Source organism: Anser anser (genome assembly GCF_964211835.1).
Source record: "Anser anser genome assembly, chromosome: 1".
Taxonomy (NCBI): Eukaryota; Metazoa; Chordata; class Aves; order Anseriformes; family Anatidae; genus Anser; species Anser anser.
Window position 1 is genome coordinate 146,436,298 of NC_139720.1, and position 20,775 is coordinate 146,457,072.

The window sequence follows — 20,775 nt, forward strand, 5'->3', positions numbered from 1 at the left end:
TAGAGCATCTACAACATCACTGCACACCTATACTACATGAACTACTTCCTTTCTGTTTCTATGAACAGGAGAAATTTCAGTTTTTCTAGTTTGTTCCCAACAGTTGTTTCTTCAGTCACTGAGATTTCAGTACTATTGATGAGGTCTTCTGATTTACTAAATTCACCAATACTTTTGAAATATTTACACTTACTGTTTTAGCAGGGACTAAAAGGTGTAAGTCACCAATATTGTACTACAACCAGCTAGGACATGAAGAGAAACTGTCAGAGATTTTGACATTAAAAAAAGTATTCTGCTGTGCCTTGGGTAAAGCAAAGGTCTGTAGTTGAATACTTACCCTGGGAGACAAGGTCCACACTCTGCATCGTTCTCCTGATCGCCTGGTGTCAGGACTGTGGCTCGAAAAAATCCCTCACAGTCTTTGTGCCGTCTGCATATCTGGTAACCTCCTCTGGAAAACTTCTCTGACGGGCACGGGATGCAGCCATAGTCCTCGTCTTTGGTGCCATATCCGCAGGTCTGCAACAACACAAAATCGTTGGAAAGCAGGCCTGTGTTGCACACTGGCTTCTAGGAAAAGGGAATGCAATACCTGGCACAGTATAGTACCAAGTCCCTTAACATCTGTCCTAAAAAGGCCAGGGAAGGACATAAGAAAAAACACACTCTGCCCTGGAGAGGAAAATGGGAGCTGGGATGTCATACTCCTTGACAGTGACCCCTCAGGGCTATTTAAATCATGTTGCAGCCTTAGAAGTGAATTTCAGCTGCTGCTCAGATAAAAAATGAACTGAAAATTGGAGAATTGAGAATAAAATTGCAGTGGAAACAGAGTTCCAGCAGGGATATCGGTGATCTTGTTTTCATGACAGGAGAGGCCACAAGGACCGTTAGAAAAAGCAAGGTTTGCATGAGGTTTGGTAACCCCTGAACTCACGTGTCCCAGATGAATGTTACGTTTAGATTAAATAAAACTAATACGAAGTGGTTATTATTCAAACATCCTTGTTCAGGACTACCAACTGTGTGAAATTCTTGCAATGGGATGTTTATCCCATTAAAACCAAACAGGATTTCAGTAATTTATTTTTTAATATGCAACAATTATCTGCTGTAAATCAAATGGTTACTTAGGAACTGTAATTTAAAATGTGGCAGAAGCTTCCAAGTTCCTCTAGTGCCAAAATATCTTAGCGGGAGAGAGAAATTAAATTCTCTGTGTGGGGGGCCAGCGAGCATGCCAGACTAACCTATTTATCACACAATGCTGGAATGGCACTGTCAGGTATTAAATAGCCGTTGAGATGAGAACGTACCGGCAGAGAATGTGTGTGAAGCTTTTACCTTACAACTTTTGACATACTACTTTTAACAGGCTGCTCCTGGCACGCAGCATATGGGTGTGTGGGTGCATGGTGCCTGCCCCCACAGCACACTCGTGCATGCGTGCGCTCCCATCCGAGGGATGCGTGGCCTAAAATTGCTCACGCATCCCTTTCTTTCCCTATTTTTTCTCATACCAATGCATTACCACCTTGTAACAAAGCATTTGTTTTTAGGCAGGGCATTTTCCATCCTAGAATTGCCTGCCGGCTCGCTAGGCATGGGAGAGACTCATGTTGTAGACTGAGTGCGGCCCCCTTGGCCACCTCTCACGTTGTGTTGGCAGCTCAAGACACGTGTCCCCCAGCCAGAGGAGGATGCTGAAGTTACCATGTACGGCTCTTCACCCGGCTCGCACTTGGGACAGTCGTGGCACATGCCGGTGGTTTGGTTGTAGTATTCGTTCTCGCCGCAGTTGGAGTATTCAGCGCTGGCGGAGTACACCAGGGAAACCTGCACCACAGACACCAGAGCATCACTGCCACCGCCTCCCTCCAACACACCTTGTCCCCTCCCCTTGCCCAGCCATTACAGTGGGTCTGACCTTGTGCCATGAGGCATCCCCAAAGCTAACATTCAGGTGCTGAAGTAGTGCCGCTGCATGGGATGGAGGCGGTCATGGATTTCAGCAATTTGGTCCTGTTAAGAGTTTCTCAGAGCACCGACCTTTGTGCCTGTTGTCATGGCTGCTCCTCAAAATATTGAAGGCCGTGGTTCCTGACCTGTTATTTCTCCTTCTCTCTGGTGCAGTAAATGCCCGAGTTTACTCTCTCCCCGCTCCCAACTCTAATGAGCCTTCACAAATGTGACTGTAAGGGACAACTATAACAACCTGAGATAACGAGTTGCCTCGGGCCTCAACAGTGATACGGCTGAGTTTCATGTGACATCCAGGCTAATCAGCTCCTCCAGAGCCTGGTGGGCTGGAGCAGATGTCTTTTCCGCTTCTGCTCCATTTTGGGTCCTTCTCCTCCCTCCTCCTCCCTATTAACTTCTCCCACACACTGGGAAATACAGATTTAAACAGATGTTCCAGTCTAAGTGGCACTGAAGGAGATGCTTAAGTGTTTTATTGAATGGAAACTGATCCCTGCACCAGTGTCCGGTGCTCAGCTGTCTGTAGGTGTGTCTTAGCAATTCATAGATGTTTGCAAAGACTCGAGCAGAACCCAGTGATCTTTGCGCGCTGGAAATGCCTGCATGCATGTGGATACCTACCACCAGAAAAGGGAACACATGAGTCCATTTACATTCACCCAGGTGAGCCATGTTCTCTTGATATTTTACCTGAAACGATAGAATTGGTGATTGTTTATGAACATCAGTAAATATTTGTGTGTGTTGCCAAAACAAGAACAGAAGGGCTCATCATCAGAACAAAGGTAAACGGGAGTGATGCCTGGAGCTATACGGAGGTCTAAACAAAGAGAGGGGAGATGTGCACGTGCACTCACACACACACACACACTGCTGCACATCTGCCTCTCTGAGAAGGCTCACTGCATGAGGCAGCCTGGCCTTGCAATCTGCATACAAATTTGTCAGAGATGAGGCTACGAACCCTGGCATTTGCTGGCTTATGGAGAAGTCCTCCTATGGAGGTACCGAGAGCTACATCATGATCACTAAATAAAAGAGGGCTGGGGGTCAGTAGCCCAGCCCGGCTTGTGTCCTCACCCCACCACACCAGATTTGTCAAGGAAAGATCTAGATGAAGCATCCAAAAGCTGAGCCAGGGAGTGACCTGATAGCGAGTGGCACAGGCAGCCACCTTCCTCGCTGGCTCCCACAGACCTGCTGGGAAAGCCCAGAGCTGCCTTTGCTAACAAGCCTTGGCTTCTTTTCGTAGGCAAAGCTGTAGATTTAAGAGCTTTAACTCAAGGAGGAAGCTGAACTTTGTATTTTAAGTGCTATTACAATGGCTGGGGGGGAATAAAGGCTGTGATCTCTATTGTAAACACACGTGCTAATTTATTTCATTTTTTTTCAAATTCAGTTCTATGAATAACTTTGAATAAGAGCTAATGTTGCATATTCATGTACTGGATTTCTTTCTAAGGGATAAAAAGAGACAGGAAAAAGCAACACAAATTGTTTCTCTAGCATGATACAATATATTTAATGGTATTGTTACAGCACATAGTATGCCCTAGGGATCTTACAGCTTCAAATTGCAAATGTTTGAGATACATTTGCAACACTTTGGTCCTAGTAGATGTAAACTGCTTTTTAAATTTTCCACATCTCAAATACTGCAAGGTTTTTTGGCTCCCAGAAGAGTACAATTGCTGCTTTGTGCCACTTTCAAGCATACAATCTCCACTAGAGCAGCACTGTAGAATTTGAGATAGCCACTAACATTTACATTTTTAAACACTAAATGGATTAAGCAAAGATTATATCACGCCGGCATCAAGCTAGGAACTTGCTTTATATGTTCCTTCTAGCAACTGGGCTAGCTGAGACAGGTAACCGGGTGGGTGGGTGGGTGGACAAGCTGAATTATAAGTATATTCTTTTCTGCAGGAAATTGCACTTTGAAACCTAGAAACAAAAGAGAATCAGAGATAAATTGTCCTAAAGCTGGAGGTGAGAGATGGAAAATAGTCATGCAATTGCATAAACTGTCAAACATTTAAGTTGGACAAAGGCTTTGGCTATGACAGTATAGTTACTTGGAAAAGTTCCAGGAATATAATCTTCACACACATGTCTGTTAAATTGAATCCTAATTATAAGAGAGCTTGTTAGACTTCATAAATGAATATTATCAAGGCTGTTTCCACACTGGTATTGCAAAGTCATCACATTTATTATAAATTGGGTCTGGACACAGAATTTCAGTGGTGAAGTTTGAATCTGTAACTTTACAGTAAAAGCATGTCTTACAGTAAAAACATGCTTCAGTTGCTTTCAAGCCACCCAGATGTTTACTGTTTGAGGTACTTACATGCAATCATGGCCAGATTTGAAAAATGGAAACGAAGTATAAGCCTATTAATGTATAATACAATCTTCTCTATCCATTTGGTATTTATTTACATAAAATGTTGAAAGTGTCAAGTTATACATACATACATAAAATATTTTTCTATCTCAATATAAATATACATGTAGGGGTATGTTTTGTGTGTAAACATACATTTTTTCCCCCTGCATTCTGTCATTACACATGGCAATATGTCAAGCATATGGCAAATATTAACTGGAAAAAGCCAGTTCAAAGTGCTGAATGTGACCGGATTAGAACACTAGGGGAGATTTTTTTTCCCAGACTGGAAAACCAAAACGTTAAAATTAATTATTCTCCCTTCCTCCCTCCCTCCCCCCCGCTGCACCCATTCAAGTATGTTGCTATAGACTGACAATGTTATTTTCTGTTTGTGTGTTTCATCTGTTTCTTTTTTTTTCCCTGTTTTTATTTTTGTTTTTGTTTCCTTTAGAGTTAAAAACCAAAATGTTTATTTTTGTAATGGAGGAGGGGGGAAAGTCTGATGCAGGAGGTTTCTGGCAGTAGGGCCATAGGTAGCCCCTCAGCTGGGATGATACCTGCTGGTATCTACCAAGACATGCTAGGCTGCTCTTGGGCTTGATGTCAATTTTCAAGCATTTTAATTTACACCCACACCATATCATCTACCACACATTAATCCCATGTGCACAACAAGGGATTTTCTAGTGCTAAGATCACTTTTGAGCCTAGCTGACATATGTAGAAACATGCAAAGCTTGGACAATCTGCCTGCATCTGCCAAGAAGCAGGAAAAACAACAACAACAACAACAAAAAAGCACAACCAACCAACCAAACAAAAAAACTCCAGTTATTATGGTCCCTAACCATTAAAAGTAATTAGCTCTGGGGAATTCTTGAACAAATTTACAGAAGGTGCCCCTTCCCTTCCTATTCCCAGGTACACAGTGCTGCTGGGGGCCTCCAGGAGTAAAATGAGGAGCCCTGGGCCCTGGGAACAGGTAGAGGGAAACACTGCTTTACACAAATTTGGCATCCATGCATCCACTCGGGACATGTCTGCTGTCTCACACCGACTGCCATGATGCTGGCATTGGATGCTGCCTCAGTAGTCCCAAAGGGCAGAAATCGAGCTCCAGATTTGAAGCAATCCAGGGGCTGTCCCCTGCGGACACAGGGCATACTAAGCAACTTCTTAATTCAGGAGATGAGGAGCAGATCATGCATCTGTGTAGAGCTTTGCTGCTCCAGTAAAACCCTTTATTTATGAATGTTTGGCAGGCAAAGCTGAAGTCTTGGTCTACTGCTGATCTTTTTGATTACTGGTACTAAAGCGTGTGTAGGAAATCCAGATTTAAATGTGTACCGGTGCACAGAAACAATTTAGTAAATCCTTCTTTGCGCCTCCACCATACAGGATTTTTGGGAAAGCCTCACTTTGTGCTGGTTTTGTCCTACAGATTCAGTCCTTCTTCATGTGCACGTAAATATCTGCTGCAGAATATGTCAGCTGATTGGCGTTGAGCTTATGGCACTGAATATTTGACCAGAGTGGAGTAATGTCAGTCTGCATGTTTCAACTAAAACAAATGACCCTGTCCCATAGGATGGTGGGCAGTGGTCAGCAGGAAGAAGCTGGAAGTATATTTTTGGAGGGACCACGTAATGGCCCCCATGCAGTATGGGATTTCCAGCTGCTCATCTGCAAAGCCCTCCGCACATCCTGACTCAATGCTTCAGCTGAGGACAAGTGGGTGTCAGGAGAGGAGGTGTAAAACAAAGCTTGGGTCTTTGTGGATCAGGTGTGCGACACACAGCAAGTCTCAGCATGACTAGAGGGGGTTGCTAATTACAGCCATATTTGCCTTTCAGGGCATATTCATTAATAACTTAGGAATACACACAGAAGTTGACAGGAAAAGGAAGACTATTTTCCCGGTGGCAACCACAGCAAGAAGTGCTAGAGACTCGCTGTCTCAGCTTCTCTCCAGGAGACTGCGAGGCACAGGTTTGGCCCGGGGCAATAGGAAAAGAGACGCCTGAGACCCTGTTACTCAAATATTTCTCTTCCCAGATGAAAGGTCCTTCTGTGCAGTCTTTGCGGCATGTTACCATGGCCTGGCAGGTACACACAAATAAATAAATAAATAAATATATACATCCCCAGGCAGAAAATGCTTCGTTCGTGCTGTCTGAAGGATAAAGAGCAGCATTTGCTGTAGTCAGCTTTTGAATTTAATTTACTTAGATAATTAAGTAGTGCTGCCACTAGGTTTACAGTATCCATGAGTAAATGGAGTAAATATACAGAATACACAAACACTGAGGTTACCGTAGTTGGTGGTCTAAGCTAAAACTCATAACTTCTGATAGACAGCCTTAACTGTTATTTTAGTTCTGAGTCTTCATTGTTAACACAGTGTAAAAGCTCATTTCCTATCATAGATATTTTTTGTCTTTTAAAAAAAGTCTGTAAAAAAATGAGAAGGAACACAAGGATCAAAGATATCTGTGCTTCTTAATGTTGCAGAGAGGATTTTTTTTAGTGTCTGCATTTCTTTAGTTTCATCACTGATGCAGGTACACTTCAAGGATGCAAATCTTGACTTCGTGAGAGGAAAGGCACAACAGCTGTCTCTGAGAGCTTTGCTATTTTGATATTTCTGTACACACACAGACATATCTGTCTGGGAAGCAGAACGCTAGACAAAAGGACTTGTATAAATAAATGTGGGTAGACCATACGAACTTCACAGGTGCCACCAACAAATCCAGTGCCTACCCTGAGTTCCCAACGTTTATGAGAGGAACCTCGTGAACTGCCTTTTCCACAGATTATCACAGTTTCTCACACGCACTTGGTAGATAATCTTTGTATGCTCCCGATGCTGCTAAATCCTTCTTAACTAAGATAAGCATATAATCCTCACTGCAGGGCCTCATAAGTTTCAGAGTTCAGCAGCAGAGTTTAGTTTGGCTCCAGCCTCGCAAAAAAAGATGCGGTTTGAATTTTCTTTTCAAGAGGAGAGAGGCATCTCTGAGCCCGTCATTGAATGACAATGATGGCAGCACAAGCCTGGCAGGAAAATAAACTTAGACAACTATAAGCAAATGAAAACATGGAGATTATGAAGAAAACTATTGTGTAGTCTTGGTTACAGTTTGTATTGTTGTGAGCACCAGAATATTGCACAGAACAATATAGCATTTGCAGGACAAGATGAACTACACAGTTTCTCATATCTGCTTTATATCACTTCGACCTTGCAAATACATGTTAAAAACAACCCCAGAGAAAGATGTAAAAAGCGTTACAATGCTACAACTCTATTCTTCCTTTTACCTGAAACATCAAAAGGAAGCTACAAGAGCTCAAGCTACACATACCTCTTTAATTGCCTCTGTGATCTGGCACCTCCACCAGAAAAATAATTCATTGCTCAGGTGTAGGAATGAGATTTTTTTTCCAGTGGTAGTTGCGTTGACTAGAGGAGACATAGAAGACTGCTTGATTTGTTAATGGGGGCACCACATGCTGAAGACGCGGGGGCAATGAAGACTAATAAAGAGCTGTGTGTTTCCTCACAGACTGGCTTATCTGGAAACTACATCTGGAAGTCTGTATCGAAAGCTGTTTTCTCATCTTACACAAAGACACATGTTGGTTCTCGTGTAGACAGGCCATCAGCTTTCTGAAAAATGTTTTCAGGAAAAAAAAAAAGAAAGAAATGATGTGATGCAGGAAGAAAAGCAAAAGAGAGAGGGAAAGAAAGGCCCTTTTAAGCTTGCTTTGTGCATCCAGCTCACCTGCCTGCGGAAATGAGGGCAGAAATTAGGTGCGAGTACCCACAGTTCACTTTAGTGATGTTCCTGCTTGGAAGGAGGGTATTTTGTGGGGACGTGATGGAGCAATAAGAAGGCCCTCATGACCTCTGGATGTTTGGGTTGCTGCCATGGCTTTCCTGTCAGTGTTATTTTATGCAAGCAAATGCTCATGAGGGCAAAAAATGTGAGCAGGGGCCTGTACCTTCCTCAAGTCAAAAGGCTGCTCTGACCCCTAGGCTAAGTAACGTGATCTCTTTTGTTTTCTATAATTAAAAAAAAAAATAACAATAATAATCTGGGATTTGTTCTAACACACAACTAAAAAAAATAAAATCAGAAACCTCACGTCTGTAATGAGGAAAAAAAAACTTGAGTTTTTTTGGCCAGCCCCCATGAGGATTTTCCTCAGTGGGAGAGGCTCACTTTCAACCCCTCTGAAAGCAAAATTTTTTGAAGATGATTTACATGAAGACATCCCTTTTATTTTGAGCCCCTCCTGCTGGGAAGTGCTATAACATATTCCTCCTGGCTTGCTCACTTGTCAGAGGGCCTGGGCTGCTCTTGTAGGAAAGGCCAGCAGCGGGCAGGTGGGAGAGGCTGTGCCATGCACTCCTGGGGGGTTCTGGAGTTTTCCATGGAGAGGGATGCAGGCCAGATCTGACACCACCGGGACAGACTGTAGATGAGCACATATGCTTTGGGATTGAACAACTCCAGTGCAAGAAGTAATGAGGAACTGCGTTTGTACGCTATCTGCTGGGTAATCCCAGGGCCGCGTCAGCACTGTGCTTCTCACAGGGCCTGACGCCTCACCGCCTGCCCCTGCCTGAGGGACAGGACTCTCACTTTTGGCATCGTGCTTTCAGGGGTGAGCTGAAATTGCTGGGATGAAAACAACTCACTTTAGATTCAGAAGCTCTCCCTAATTCCTAAGACATGTATTACTTCCCCTTTGGAGCAAAAAATTAAAAGCCTATTAGGAAAATACAAACCACTGATGCAGTGATGACGTTTTCCTAACATCTTTTCCTTTTTACAGGGCTTTATGCTTTCTAGATGACAGATAGCATAATGAGAACAGCCTGAGCCTTGGCTTTCATTACAAAGATCGATAAGGATTTGAGCTCACACTTTGCTTCCGTTCCTCAGGGTCCCATCCTGTGAGCTGCTGAGCACCTCAGAACATGATGATATTTGGGAAGCAGGGGATTTTTAGCACCCTGCAGAGACTGACATCCTTTCTATACTATAATTGTTGATAGACAGGACAGAAGAGAAGACATTTAGAAATACTTTACTGGAAGAAATTGAGCTGAAGTCCTACGGTGACCATCAACAGAAGTTACAGAAATTGTAAATAGAATAGAAACCCTATGGTGGCCATCAATAAATAATGTCTGTTCTTAGCTCTGCAGCACATTTGCATTCTTAGCTAAAAAACAGAATATTTGTTAGAATGGTCAAAACAGAGTTCTGTTTTTATTTTCCATGGTTTACATGAAAACATACGAATTGCTGCATCTCAGGCGGACAATGAGTAGCAGTGGTGGGCTTTTCGTAGGGTGAGCCTCTCAGGAGCAGGTCACCACATGAAGAAGAATGTCACTGGGATGGTCCCAGCCATGAAATTCAAGTACAAGTGCATTAAGCAACACTGGAGCCAATTCACTGTGTTCGGCAAACATAACAAACTCAGTATTAGGTGGTGGTCTTTTATACTTTGGTACTTGATTTCTGAGTCCCAGAAAAGCCTCTTGTTTGTCAACAGGCCTCTGTCTTGCAGACAAAGGGATACATACTCTGCCAACAAACATTATTTTTTGTATTATTCTACTTTTTACATAACCATGTTTGAAGGGAATTTATTGCTTTTGCAAACCAAAGGCTGGCTGCATTTAAATTCAGAGCTATATCCCAAGCTGCCCAAGCCACCATTGTCACTGGGGAGAGCAGGGAGAGCGGTGGGGGAGCCCTCGGCCAGGAAAATTGGCCACACAGGCAGCTGGGGCCACAAGGTGCCCGAGGGCGAGGTGGCAGGGGGTTACTGCCCTGGGATGAGCTGGTGGAGCAACCCCCATGAACCTCCTCCATCCACACAGCTCATGGGTGTGGGTCCCACCTGTGGGGACAGCGAGGGGATGGGGCCTAAAGGCCAAAACGCAAGACGAGGCCCAGTGCAAGACGAGGAGGGGTAACATGCTGGAGCAGCCAAATCGTTGGCTGTGTTTGGGGGTAGTTATGAGCTACAACCTGCTGAGGCATACAGGAGGAGCAAGCACGGCCGTGTCTAACAGCAGCCCAAGTCACAGCCCCACTCTACACACATGGCTACATAAACTGCATGTTTACAGGCATGCACGTGTACGCAAATGCTTCTATTTATACCCACATGCCCCCGAAGGAGCTGGCTGCCCCTCAAATCTCTGCTTCAGGCTGGAACCCTCAAATCTCAGATGTCCTGGTGAAGGCAAATCCCTCTGCTTCACAGAAGCACAGTTAGTGAAGAATTGGCTTTCTCTTCTGCGATACTTTCTCTTTCGAGTTGATAATCATAAAATCTCTTCAGAATTTCTCTGAGGCCTTTTTTTTTTTTCTAATGAAGGTGTTTACATTCCTAATTAAGGAGCACATTAAGCCTAGTGGTACCTTATCTGATAAACCTGTTACTAGGCTATGTCAAGCTGAACCTTCCAAGGGAGCAAGCTGGTTTTATAAACCGGTTATCCTCTGGGCTGGAAATGCGCATCCAAGAGCTTGCAATTAACTTGGGTTAATTACAAAATACCAGAAATGTAATAACATATTTAAAAATATATCACAGGTGCTAATGACCTCTTTTTTTTTTTTTTTCTCTGCACCCACCCCACCTCCCTGTTCTTCCCCACCTCTGCAGGAACTGACAGGCTGTCACTGCCCTCCCAGTTAGCAACCCCCCAACTCCACAGGTGCTAACCATCATTCTCTCTCATGTGGTGGAATTGATTAGCATAATAAGATTGATCTGAGAGTGATTGCTTCTAACTTGCAGCTATCGTGGCTTATACTGCTGGTTTTTGGACCTGCTGAAGGAGCTAGGCCTGAGAGCTGTTTACTTAGTCTAGATATATCAAGTGGTCTAACAAAAGGGATCACTTTCTTTGCAAACCTATTCCCCCCACCCCACTGCCCCCATCCCACGCAAATCCTGAGAACTTTGTGACAACACCAGCAGCAGTGCTATGCAAAATACAAGCTTATTTGAGTTTTGTCTGTTTCAGCAGGAAAATTGCCTTATGGCTTGGAATACTAGCAAATTTTTATTGCAGTTTGCAGCTTCTTATACCCTTATATATTTTGGAGAGTAGGCAGGATCCTTCGGTTCAGTAATTCCTCTCCTGACGTGACCCATCCATAGCTTTCTGCTTGCTTGTTTTTTACCTAGTGGACCTGCTCCATGTTCTTTATGTGTAACAGTGTCAAATGCTTTATTGAAGTCCAGACTGCCCATGGCACCTGCCTCCATATAGAAATTAAAGCCACCGTGTCAAGGACTACTTAGGAGACTGCTTTTACCTACTAGGTTATATTGTATTGCACATCTAAAGGATCTTTATTTTTTTTATGATTTTACAGAAGACATAGGTGTATTTCTGAAAAGAAGAGAAAAGAAAAGAAAAGAAAAGAAAAGAAAAGAAAAGAAAAGAAAAGAAAAGAAAAGAAAAGAAAAGAAAAGAAAAGAAAAGAAAAGAAAAGAAAAGAAAAGAAAAGAATACTAACCACTAATAAAACAACTGGAGCTATTGACCCCCAGCACAGATGGGGAGAGAATACCTTCAAAATTAGGGTCCCACCATCCAAAACTTTTATAAAAACAACCTCTCTCTGCAAGCCCCACGGCAGACTGCTGAAACCATGCTAGGCAATGAGCAAGGCAGAGCACGGGAGGATGAATGACCGTGTGTCCCACCAGCCCACATCTGCACTGGCTGGAAGAGATGTCCAGCTGGAGAAGAAGAACTGAAAAGGGAAAATGTGTGCTGGTAGAGACTGAGTTGGAAGATTTGTGGTGCTACAACTCCACTATGCTGAGAGCAGAAAAAGAGTTTTTTATCATCCATATGCACATTTATTTCCTCATCTCATTCCAGTGATATGAGCACAAGAAAACATGAAGATGTGGTTTTAAAAGCATTGCATTGTCCTGATGTAGAGGCAGTGTGATGGAAACATGGCAAAGCATTATGTAGAAAATGAAGAGGGTAATACCCAAAGAAAATTGAAGCAATGGTGAACATCATGGTCTTGTGGTCTTGAGTTCTACAACGTCAACTTTTAGTTGTGCCCATTGTTAAAATTTATATTCATCTGAAGCTACTCTTTGATAAAAGAGTCTTTAGGCAAGTTAAGATTGTGAATGTAACTTTGAACCAATTGTAGATTTTACAATATGTAGGAAAAATGAAATGAGGACAAGAAGGGGACCTCTGGGAAGCAATGACTGTCCTAAAATGTCTGGAAGAAAAAGAGCCAGTGAGAGAAGGAAAAAAAAAAAAGAAAGAAAGAAAAAAGTGGTTTAAAGTTATTCCCAGAAATATTGAATATGCTCAAATAAACATAATCATTTCTGGTACAAACCAGAAGGTGCCACATTTTCCTACCAGATGATGAGGGATGTTGTAGTGAATAAATACAGCTCCTTCCAGCTGCCTTAATAGTTACATGTAACATCTGGTCGGTTTTGAAACATTTTGGATTTGGCTATTCTTTAAAAATGAGAACTTCCTATAGTTACCCTCAGAAGCTCTGAAATGTGAAGTGTCATCCACAAGCAGCTGACGACCTTCTGCTCCCTCTGACTGCAGTACTTGCAGAGAAAGGAGGTGCTCTGGGACAGCATTGTTTTGCACTGCACAATTAAAGCCAGATGCAAACTATCCTCTCCACAAAACACTCTTGAACAGATTTAACACTGTCCCTCCAGTGGTTAATTTAATGTTGTGACTTCATATTTGCCATATGAGTGTTTTCTTTAAACATGCTGCAAGTGAAGGTTTGCAGAACTCAACCTCCTAAACCAGATCCCGACTCCACTGGAGGGCAGCACATTAGCACTTATATTAACGCCGCGCTCACTGCTTGCTTCCGAGAAGGCAGATTTTTGTAAAGAAATATTCAGCTATCATGTGAGGTTCTGCTTAACGGAACAAATACACACCGACAGATATATACAGTGAATATCTCTTCTTAGAGGCTCTGTTAGATCACTGAATTGTTAGCTAAATGATCAACGCTAACCTGAGAATGAAACCAAGCCTGAAAGTATAGAGGTAGTTTAAAGATAAACTATTTATTGGCACCAAGATCAACAGATTCTAAATTAGCTACAAAGCTGCAGGGAATAATGACATGTGAAGTCAGATTTTTCTTTTATTTTTTTTCTTTTCTTCTTCATTTTTTTTTTAAATTCTTAGCCCCTCAGGAGATTTGGGATGGTTTGATGTTCCTCTGGAGACTTGTCAAAATTCTGTAGAAACTTAATAGCCTGCCAACATGGGTGGTTGCTGCTGGAAGGCATTTCAACATGGCAAGGGTCCTGTCTGTGCACTGCAGACCTGCAGCACTCACAGGCTGCTTGGAATGACATGAAAACAGGAGCTGTGCAGTGTCAGGACCCCGCACACAGCTTCGCGGGGGTAACGTGCGTGTATCCCCGCTCTCCAGGGGCAGCCAAGGTGTGGGAGGAATCCATTTGGCCTCGAATCATTCTGAGCACCGCCTCAGTGTTAAATCCCACATGGTGCTACCACACCCATATACCTGGGCTTGGGTGGGACAGGGCTCTTACCTCCTGAATAGAGCAGAAATGAAGGCCGGAGGGTGAGATGAAGCTGTGTGGAAGCAGGAATCAGGGCAAAAGTTGAGGCCCAAGGCTGGAGGAGGCATGGAGGGCAGGCATCCAGGCTGGGAGGCTTAGGCCAGAGCAGGACACCAAGGCCGGGGACAGGAGAGGAGAAAATGGAAGGCTGCAGAGCCAAGCACAGGCTGTGGTTGCCCGTTGGTAGAGTCCCACCTGCTGGCCACCCCACAGCCTGCTGTGGAGATCGCTGCCTGGTAGAACTTGGTTTATGTGACCCCACAGAATGGCACAGGGCCTGTGGGGTTGGAGGCAACCTCAGCCTCCTGTGAGCGAACCACGCAGGTCGCCAAGGCTTCAGGAAGCAGAACTGGAGCCATCCTGTGCAGAGAAGCAGGATGGAGAAAAGGATGAGTCTTAAACCATCCTTGTGATGATGTTCAAGTTCCTACTTGAAGGCACGGGAGAAGATTGCTTCATGCAGTGATGTCTGCCCTGTGGCAGCACACAAAGAGCTGCTCACGCTTCCCCCGGCAAAGCTCTGCAGCACTGTGCCAACCTCCTTGGGACGGTGACAAGAATTAAAGCGAAGAATTTACTTGAATTTACCTGGTTGCATGCCATCTCGAAGGGAGAAATACAGATACTCTGTCCTGAAGCGAGAAGCTGTGTAGCTGAGGGATACCAGCACACAGAGCAGGCACCGTAGGTGAAACACAGAAATTGCAGCAGAGCAGAGGAGGGCCTTGGGCACGTTTCATGGCAGTGTGCCTTTCTGAGCAAAGCCCTGAGCTGTACTCAGGGAGAACTGTTTGGCTGAGAGGGGCCTGCTCTGGCATATTGACTGGGGCTGCCCATGGACCTCGCTGCGGCCTTCAGAGCATCTTTGCAGTGGCATGGTTGTACCTTCTGAGAGGAGTCGGGTGCTTTTGGTTACTTGTTTCAGGCTGTAGAGAAATGTAAAGTACATATCAGACACCTTTGCTGGGACTGTAGCCCTGCCTGATGGCCTGAGCTACTTCTTGTCCCTGCCTGGGTACACTCAAACAGGTTTTGGAAAAGAGCTGAGCAGGAATAGCAGAGCTATTTAGGAACCCACTAAGCTCGGAAGAGGCAGAACTTGCTGGAAGGTTGTGCTGACTCATCAGTCCTTGGATTGTGGAGCTTGTAGAAGAGGAGGTTCTCATTGTGCTTTGTGGGTTTTTGTTTTGTTTTGGTTTGTTTTTTTCATGGCTGGACATGCAATGGATGGCTTTCTCTGAGAGCCTTGCGGCCAAGAACAGAGATTTACCTCACCACGGGTTGGACGAGCATGTCTGGGCTTTATAAGGAAGAGACTTCCGAAGCAAGAGGAGGAAGCTGAGATGACCCTCAAAGAAATGGCCTAAATAGGTGCCACATAACAGATAAACTCTGTGGCCATGGCAGGCTCTGGGCAGAGGGTACAGGCTGCTGGGAAGCAGTGCAGCAGGTCACAGAGAGGAGAAACAGTGCCTGGTTGGAGGTACGTCACTCCACTCCCCTTGCAGGCAGAAGAGAAGTGCAAGGCAGAAAACAGAGCTGGCTAAAACTAAGATAACTCTAAGAAGATTAAAAATATTTTCTTGTAATTAATGGATAATTCATGGCTATCGGGATTATAAGAAAGAAGAAGAATAGCTTACAGCTGTAAATTCAAGTATTTACTATTTTGGCATTTAAGAACTTACCATAATTGCAGCAATGAGAGGCTGAATGCTCTCCTTGGATTAAACTTGCCTGGATTCAGATGATACTGCAAACACTCCTTCAGTTCATATGGACCTTTATTGGAAAACTTGGATCATAGACGCTTACTGTTTTGGATGTTGCATCCACATCTTATGCCTTCATACATTTTATTACTAAACATGGAAAAAGCATAATTCTCACTATATTTCATTTCTATCACATCTGACAGCTGCCTAGTTTGTGTTTATGTGCATGGTATTTGTGGCCAAGTATTTTAACATGGAAATTCCTTTTCAAAGCCAGCATGGATACTTTTCCTCTGCTTCATCCCCTTATTTTTGAAGGAGTGACTGTGATGGTGAGGTAACATGATGATGATGAGTTATGTTAAAATAGCCTAGTTAAAATGATGCCCTTTCATCTTCTCGACAGTAATTTCTTTAAAGCTCTATGTACCTCTAAGACACACCTAGTATCAAAAGCACTGCAGTATAAAGCCATTAGATTTTACAAAGAATTAAACTGATGATTCTATATATCAGTACAGTAAAATGCATCCTGTCAGAAAACAAACAAGCTAACGAAATGGTGATTCTGAGATCTGTGCTTATTACAGACTTGACAGTTATCAAATAATCCAAACATGAAAAGAAAAAAAAAAAAAAAACGGACCAGATGGGACCTCAAAAAAGTTATCTAATCTACCCTTCTGTTTCATGCTAAAACAAAATCATTCTCTGCCACACCAACAAAGGTGTATCTAACCAGGTCTCAGGAACCTCCAGTGATAGAGATTCCAGTTTGCCCTCAGCCATTTATTCCACTAGTTTCCCATTCTTGGTTTGAGGCAGCTTCTCTTCATCTCTAATCCACATCTCTCTTCCTTCACTTGAAGCTGCTGCTGTTCGTCTTATCCACTACAAAGAACACATTATTTCCTTCTGCTCTGCAGTAGTCCCCGAGGTATTTGAGTCTGGGATCACATATCAGGTTGGTCACATTTTATGGAAAACAGTCCTAAGACTGGATAATCTTGCATCATTAAGCCAAGATTTCTAGAGTACTGGTTGTTATTGCTTCTACCTAGATTTTATCCATCTTGTCCCCATTTTTCTTGAGATGAATGTCTAAAACCGAACACAGTGTTTAATGAAGGCCTTGGCCATCCTGGATGAAGCATTTCATAGGAGGGTTTATAAGGTCTTATTTACACATCCCAGGACAAGGTTGTAATGAGAATAAAGAGCCTGCAGTAAGGTAGGGATCTAGAAACTGGAAATTCTCATCTGTTAAGCTACTAGATGTTTGAGGCTGGTGAGCTCTTTGACTTGTTCTTCTCCCTCCTTCCCTGAAATTGTGGTAGCATTTCTACCAAGATGTGAGAAAATAACTTGCATTTATTTGTAAGAAATACATCAGTTTTGCAGTGCTGCTATTTATGCACCAGCAAGTACATTCCTTCTGTGCCTAACAACTGCTCTGGCTTTTTTATCTTCTGGAGTAAACTCTACCAAATTTGTTGTTTGCCAATGATGCCATAGCAACATGTTCCCATTCTCCGCGTGCTCCTTGCTTTGCCAGGTTGGTGAAGGGGATGTTGAGACTGACATGGTAAGAGTGTTTTCATCTGGAGAACAAAAGCAATCTGCACCCTTAGGAAGCTGTCATCGTACCTCCTGCAGACTGCTGAGCCATGCCAGCTCAAAGCTTTTCACTGTGGTGCTGGATGAAAGCAGTGACTCCAACATCATGAGCTGCTATTTTGAGTTGGATGCTCAAGTTACTAAAAAAGATTTTTTTCTGGCAGAACATCTTTGCAATATTTCCACTACAAAAACCTGCTTTCATCCTCAAATTCTAATGTCTCGTTTTGAGGACTGAATGTATTACGGGCAAACACACTTGCCTGGCCAAGAGAGAATCCAGTTGTGAGGGCTGGCAAAAACAGTTCTGCTTTAAACAGAGCAAAGAAACCACTCTCCTTTATCCATTGGCCTCTCTAAGTACTGTGCATGCCACCTGATGGCCAACCCTGAGCTCAAAGTACTGCAGGAAGCCCTCATATACAACTTCTATTTCAGAAAAGAAAAAGAAAAAGAAAAAGAAAAAGAAAAAGAAAAAGAAAAAGAAAAAGAAAAAGAAAAAGAAAAAGAAAAAGAAAAAGAAAAAGAAAAAGAAAAAGAAAAAGAAAAAGAAAAAGAAAAAGAAAAAGAAAAAGAAAAAGAAAGAAGAAGAAAAAGAAGAAAAAGAAGAAAAAGAAGAAGAAAAAGAAGAAGAAGAAGAAAAGAAAAAGAAAAAGAAAAAGAAAAAGAAAAAGAAAAAGAAAAAGAAAAAAGAAAAAGAAAAAGAAAAGAAAAAGAAAGGAAAAGGAAAAGGAAAAGGAAAAGGAAAAGGAAAAGGAAAAGGAAAAGGAAAAGAGGAAAAGAGGAAAAAGGAAGAGGAAAGGAAGAGGGGAGGGGAGGGGAGGGGAGGGAGGGGAGGGGAGGGAGGGGAGGGGAGGGGAGGGAGGGGAGGGGAGGGGAGGGAGGGGAGGGGAGGGGAGGGGAGGGGAGGGGAGGGGAGAGGAGAGGAGAGGAGAGGAGAGGAGAGGAGAGGAGAGGAGAGGAGAGGAGAGGAGAGGAGAGGAGAGGAGAGGAGAGGAGAGGAGAGGAGAGGAGAGGAGAGGAGAGGAGAGGAGAGGAGAGGAGAGGAGGAGAGGAGAGGAGAGGAGAGGAGAGGAGAGGAGAGGAGAGGAGAGGAGAGGAGAGGAGAGGAGAGGAGAGGAGAGGAGAGGAGAGGAGAGGAGAGAGAGAGAAGAGAAGAGAAGAGAAGAGAAGAGAAGAGAAGAGAAGAGAAGAGAAGAGAAGAGAAGAGAAGAGAAGAGAAGAGAAGAGAAGAGAAGAGAAGAGAAGAGAAGAGAAGAGAAGAGAAGAGAAGAGAAGAGAAGAGAAGGAAAGAAAAGGAAAGAAAAGGAAAGAAAAGGAAAGAAAAGGAAAGAAAAGGAAAGAAAAGGAAAGAAAAGGAAAGAAAAGGAAAGAAAAGAGAAGGAGAAAAGAAAAAAGAAAAGAATAGAGTGGAGTGGAGTGGAGTGGAGTAGAGTAGAATTAGAGTAGAGTAGAACAGAACAGAATAGAACAGGACAGAATAGTTCAGTTGGAAGGCACCTTCAGAGATCTTCTAGTCCAACTGCCCAACCACTTCAGAGCTAACCAAAGTTAAAGCACGTTATTTGAGGGCACTGTCTCCCCTGGTGCAGCTTTATGCTGTTCCCATGCATTCAGTTACAAGTTGATAGCGATTACTCCTGAAGGTATGGCTCCTCTGTATTTTGAAGACCAATAACAGAAGAAACGTATGCAAAGCTTTAATTTGATACAAATCCTAAAATTTTCCTGTTATCAAAACAATGTGACCCCTACTCAATGGAAAGGTAAGGCATTCAGAGAGAGAAATCTCTGACTTGCTGCAGATGGTGAAGCTTTAAAGGACCTCATTTTACAGGTTCCAGGGATAACAAGCCCTGAAGAGAAAAGAGGTTGACGAAGAAAATACTTGGTTTTAGCTTTTTATGTGCATTGCATTAAAAATGGATTGGAGTGTCTTTCAGGTGTATTGTTGCTTGAGTTCACTCCCAGAGAAAACAATTGCTGGAGTCAAGCATCTGCTTTGAAAGGAGTCTTCACAAACAGGTCAAAGCTTTGCTTACGCCATCACATGAACAAGCCAGAGCTAACTGGATGCTTTTGGAGAAATACAGAGGAAAAAAAGACTGCCTGCCCAGTCTGTCAGCTATTCACAGTCATAGCTGTTGGAATGGGATGACATTGTTTTGAGTTTATCCTAAATAGAAAGCTAGCACATATGCAAAGCCGGCTTTACTGCGTTGAATTCATCTGAAACAGAGGAAGGCTACACTTCGGCTGGATCAGCTCATATTAAACTACCTTATACTTGTGACACCTCCTTCAGTACCTTCTGGAGGACCTTGAGGTGTTGCTTGGAGTTAGTTATTAGGGTGATCTCCTTTCCTGAACAAGACAGATTGGGAGACCTGTCTCACAAATCAGCCTGATATATTTTACTTAGTTACATTCTAGGTTGAAAGCATGTGTGTGCTGCTTTTGCAGTGCAAGCTGGAAAAAAATTTATGTCCAGCAAAATAATGCCTCCACACCTGGTGTATAACCTACAAAGGGACAAACATTTATAGCACTGGTGTGGAAAGTGTGGGGAAGCAGAAAGCGAGCACAGATAGGGTACAAAAAGACCAGCAGCCCGAATGGGACATGACACTAACGTTGGCAGCTCTGGTGCTCCCAGGCCCTATGAGGCTCAGGAGGAGCTGGCGTTGCTGCAGGCACACAGCTCAGCATCCAGGCACCAGGAGGAGGCTAGAGGCAAGGCACTAGGGCGTGCAGTAATCCCACAGCCCTAGAGCCAAGAAAGGTAAATCAAATGGCTTTTTGAAGCACCAAGGGAAAACAAAACAAAATAAACAAATAAAAAACAACAAACCACATTGTTTATTCCTTAAAGCCTAAAATGTTGCACAAATTGGAAACAGGATAGAAAAGATTTTGCAGAATTACACTTTTTTTCACTCTTTTTTTTTTTTTTTCCCTTCCTTTTCTTTTCAAAACAGCCTTCTCTAGCTATTTATTTTGCTTGCTGTAAAGCTGGGAGGGATGTCAGCGGTGACCTTGCTTTAAATTCTTCTTTACCTAAATAAACATGCTTGTAGGATGCAGGACTCAGCTCCCTTTTTATGAAGAGATCCCTTGACCACCCTGAAATCTTTGTTGCTGCTGCTGGATTACCATGTCTTCTCACTTCCTCATATCTTATCTACCCTGCAGACTACAAATCACACAGATTTTTACCAACTGGAAATATTGTTTTGCAGCTCTATAGACATCTAACAGCAAGAGCTATGAGACCTTGCAAACCAGCTTATGGTTATCTGAAGGCCAGAGGCATACAGCATAAAATATTTTATGGTGGAGGGTTTCAGCTAAGAAAAGTTACCTTTTGCCACAGCTACTGTAGGGATAAAATTATGATTGGGATTA

At 43.2% G+C, this 20,775-nt stretch overlaps 1 protein-coding gene and 1 long non-coding RNA gene across 4 annotated transcripts in view; one reads left to right on the forward strand and one right to left on the reverse strand.

Annotated features, from left to right (window-relative positions):
- Positions 1-20,775, reverse strand: part of LOC310892163 (tumor necrosis factor receptor superfamily member EDAR-like) — a 51,210-nt gene that overhangs the window by 23,131 nt on the left and 7,304 nt on the right. For 2 of the 3 annotated variants that reach the window (XM_083819551.1, XM_083819550.1), the window contains exons 1-4: positions 15,727-17,978; positions 2,605-2,673; positions 1,717-1,839; positions 341-522 (exon numbers count right to left, since the gene is read on the reverse strand). In XM_083819551.1, the coding sequence (XP_083675677.1) occupies positions 341-522; positions 1,717-1,839; positions 2,605-2,673; positions 15,727-15,729 (377 nt within the window). In that variant the 5' untranslated portion in view covers positions 15,730-17,978. Of the gene's footprint in view, positions 1-340; positions 523-1,716; positions 1,840-2,604; positions 2,674-15,726; positions 17,979-20,775 lie in introns of those variants that run through there. The other variant, XM_083819552.1, reaches the window with a different exon arrangement.
- On the forward strand, positions 437-11,933 carry LOC310892189. The gene is made up of 2 exons (XR_014577929.1): positions 437-2,646; positions 9,334-11,933. It is a non-coding gene; the product is annotated as an uncharacterized lncRNA (long non-coding RNA).